Here is a 3,666-nt window from a genome sequence, read left to right as displayed (position 1 = left end):
ACTAATAATCTGCTAGCACATGGAAAACAGTATCATTTGCTGTGTTGAATTTCAGACAGAACTTTTAGAGTTCTCCAAACATACATGCTCACGGTGTGTGTGTGTGTGTGTGTGTGTGTGTCTGCACAGGCAAGATTTTGTTTTGTTTTTATCTCCCTGGGTAGCCTGTGAGCACGCAAGAGCAGGAACCTTGACTCATTGGCTAACACATCCCTGGAACCTATTAGAGTGCTATAAACATGATAGATCTCTGTACTTGTTGAATGAAAGAAAATGCCAACTCCCCAATGCCATATTCAATTGAAACCCTCCACCATGTGGCCCGATCTGTCTTTCAAAGTCATCTCCCATTTGGAGGGTTAGCCAATCATTCCATCCCTCCATCCAATAAATATTTGGCAGCATGATATGGGCCAAGTGTTGGGAACAGAGCAGTTCTAGCTTCTGGGAACATAACAGTGAAGGAACTAGACCGATACTCCTGCCCTCACGAATTACCAAAAGTTAAAGACACACTTCCGGGACACTGGCAGTCACCTCCCACCAGGTGACCCTGTACTTACTCCCCTTATTGGCCCCAAATAGCCCCTCTCTCTCTTCTGACAACGTGTGTCTTATTTATTCTTTGAATCCAACTTCCAGTTACCCTATTTGTGAAGCAGGGAGAGAGTGGGAGAGAGGGAGAGGGTGGCAGCTGCTCCTGTTTGTTCCCAGAGGAGATGTAAAACCCACAGGATGTTGGGCAAACATATGTGTTTCCATCCTTCAAGGACACCTACGCTTTGGCCCACTTCCTCGGGTTACATGTTTGGAAGTGCAGTTTCCCAGTTACCGGGCAAAAGCATACACGGTACAAGCAAAGTATTCCACAGTAGTTGATGTGTCAGCAAACAAAGCTCAAAGTAGGGGGCCCTGTTTGTCTCAGATTGCCATAAACACTGAGCAGTAGTATCTTTAGACCAAGCTAATCTAATGGACCAAGCACATGCCCAGGGTTTGCAAACTGCAGTAAGAGCCCCAGGCTGGAAACAACTGACCAAAATCTCCCTGGATAGGCGAACGGTTAGACTAACTGTGGTGCATCCATACTCCAGAATAGCTCTCAGCAACAGAAGGAACAAAGCGACACCTGCAGCAGTTCGGATGGATCCCAAGGGCTGACTGCACGAAGCCAGCCTCGCGTAGTGACGCACTGTATTGATTCTATTTTTATAGCATTGTCAAAATGACAACAGTGCAGAGATGGAAAACGTTGAGTGGTGGCCAGGGATTAGGAACGGCATGACCACAAAGAGATAGCACGAGGGTGACGTCACAGTGTCATGTGATACTGTGCACATTACACAAGTCTACACGTGATAAAATTACACAGAACGAAGTACAGGCACTGCACCAGTGTCAATGGCCTGGTTTTTATACCATGTGATAGTTATGCAAGATGTAACCGTTGGGAGAAACTGCCTGCAGGGTACATGTGACCTCTCTGCAATATTTTAATTTTATGAAATGTTGCAAGTCATTTATGGTGATAAAATATTTATAACAAAATTTACTATTTTAACTATTTTTAAGTATACAGTCCAGTGGCATTAAACTCATTGTTGTGCAACCATCACCACCATCTACTGCTAGAACTTTTCCACCTTTCCAACTCTAGGAGTTTTACAACTTTCTGTAATTATTTGAAAATAAAAAGTCAAAACAAGCAAAGAAAAGAAAGGCATAAACCCTACCCAAGACTCACCTCAAAGACTCCAGGAAACAATTCGGGTGTTTTAATGCTTCACACGCTGCTTTTACATCTTCATCCTTCAGGAGGGTGCTTCCCAAGTTGAGGCATTTTATGTGATGGTTGCTGATAAGAGTGAGCCAGAGATGTTGGAGACCAGCCATAATCTGCGTATCTCTGAATCTGTGGGAGATGTGAAACATCGAGGAGACGACTTACACGCTGGTGACATTTAGCTGCATCCTTATTTTTCCCTCTCGTCCCTTTCCCATTCTAACTTTCAAGTTTCTAATTATTTGTATTGAATCTTAAAGCAACAAATATTTGAGCACCTGTGATGTGCCAGGCACTGAGAGTAGAGTATTAAACAAGACTAACAATCCCTGCTTTTGTGGAGCTTAATCTAGCGGGAGAGACATTCGATAAGGAGTCGAACAAAAGAATTATGCTTAAGCAGGAGATACAGAGTCCACTGAGAATGGGACAGAGCCGCAGGGAGATACATATTCAGTGAGGCAAGCGTAACACGGTGGTGTTTGTACGTCTAAACATAGAAAAGCCACAGCAAAAATGCGGTATGATAATCTTATGTGACCACTGCAGTATGTATGGTCCATCATTGACCAAAAAGTCATTATGAAATGAGTGACTTAAATCCCTTTGTACTTCCTGAATCTCTTCACCATGATCATGTATTAATTATTAATACTATTGTATTAAATACAGGGAGGACACAGATCAAGGCAAATTATAGTACACTAGGAGCTGAAACAGGACAGCTAATGGAGTGGAAGCTGTGGGGTGGGGGAAAACATTTAAGATAACTGAAAGAGAAATTACGTTTGGTGTAGGATTTAAGGTGGACAGGGAATTATTTGTTATTCTGGGATCACCAAGTTCCTTTGTAGATCCCAGCTTAAGGAAACCGCTTAGAGAAAGGAGGGCAAGGAGGGGAAGATGTTTGCAACCAAGAGCTTGACTTGCTCTAATCTTGGGCATCACGTGGACCTCACTTGGTCTTGGAGGGAAAAGAGCAGAACTTTTGTACGAAGTAGAACTAAGCACTTCATGCCTCCTACTCCAGGTGCTTGGTGCAGTGTCCTGGGTCCCACAACAGACCCAGTGTTGTTAGGTGTTCATGTATTTGCTACCTTATTAATTAGCCTAAAAGCATCTCACAAATCAAGCATTTTGATCTTGCTGTTGCCTCTTGTTCTACTGTTTGCCTGAGATGGGCTTCCCTCACCTTTTCCCTACCAGCCGACTGCTACTCATCCTTCAAAGCCACGAGTAAATGAACCTGCTTCAGTAACCCCTTCACAGGGTCTTTAATCACTTTCCATTCTGTGCTTTTGGAAACTTTATTCCTGTATCTTTCATAGAATATGTTTGTGGGGTTATAGTTGTGTCTTCTCTGAGTAGGTGGGGAAGGGCTGTGGGGGAGGGGTGAGTGACAGGAAGGGATTTTCTTACACTAGATTCTGTACTGTACAGGTTGGACTCTTCAGCTCGGCACAGAGTTTCTTCATGGCCCATTCAGTGAGGATGCTGGTGCCCAGGTCGAGATGTTGCAGGTTTCGGTGGTTGCAGAGCACACGGCAGAAAGTTTCCCACTGCTGGTCAATGAGGCCCTTGCCCCACACCCTACGTCAGGGAGAGAAACAAACATGTGCTTCCATGTCAGGGGAGGAACCAGCCTACAGAAGACAGACAGAGATGGATTTAGAGGCTCTGAGGCCAATCTGGTGGGTACCGCCTTCTGCCTTGCATGACTGGCTCGATATCCACCCTATTTCATGAATATTCTGATACCCCAGGGGGTAGATACTAGCATGATTAGGAGCTGCCAGCTCTTGAATCAGTTTCTTGCTTAAATTCTAGCTCCCCGTTGAATGCAAAATGGTGTAACCACCATGGAAAACAGTGCGGAGCTTCCT

The 3,666-nt window shown here is 44.4% G+C and overlaps 1 protein-coding gene across 1 annotated transcript in view; it reads right to left on the bottom strand.

Annotated features, from left to right (window-relative positions):
- Window positions 1–3,666, bottom strand: part of NLRP5 (NLR family, pyrin domain containing 5) — a 55,417-nt gene that overhangs the window by 24,862 nt on the left and 26,889 nt on the right. The window contains exons 6-7 of the mRNA XM_012643004.1: window positions 3,203–3,373; window positions 1,745–1,912 (exon numbers count right to left, since the gene is read on the bottom strand). Of these exons, the coding sequence (XP_012498458.1) occupies window positions 1,745–1,912; window positions 3,203–3,373 (339 nt within the window). The remainder of the gene's footprint in view (window positions 1–1,744; window positions 1,913–3,202; window positions 3,374–3,666) is intronic.

This window comes from Propithecus coquereli, unplaced genomic scaffold (assembly GCF_000956105.1).
Source record: "Propithecus coquereli isolate 6110/MARCELLA unplaced genomic scaffold, Pcoq_1.0 Scaffold193, whole genome shotgun sequence".
NCBI classification, from domain to species: Eukaryota; Metazoa; Chordata; class Mammalia; order Primates; family Indriidae; genus Propithecus; species Propithecus coquereli.
Note: the sequence above shows the minus strand (reverse complement) of the source record. Positions and strands in the feature narration are given on the sequence as shown.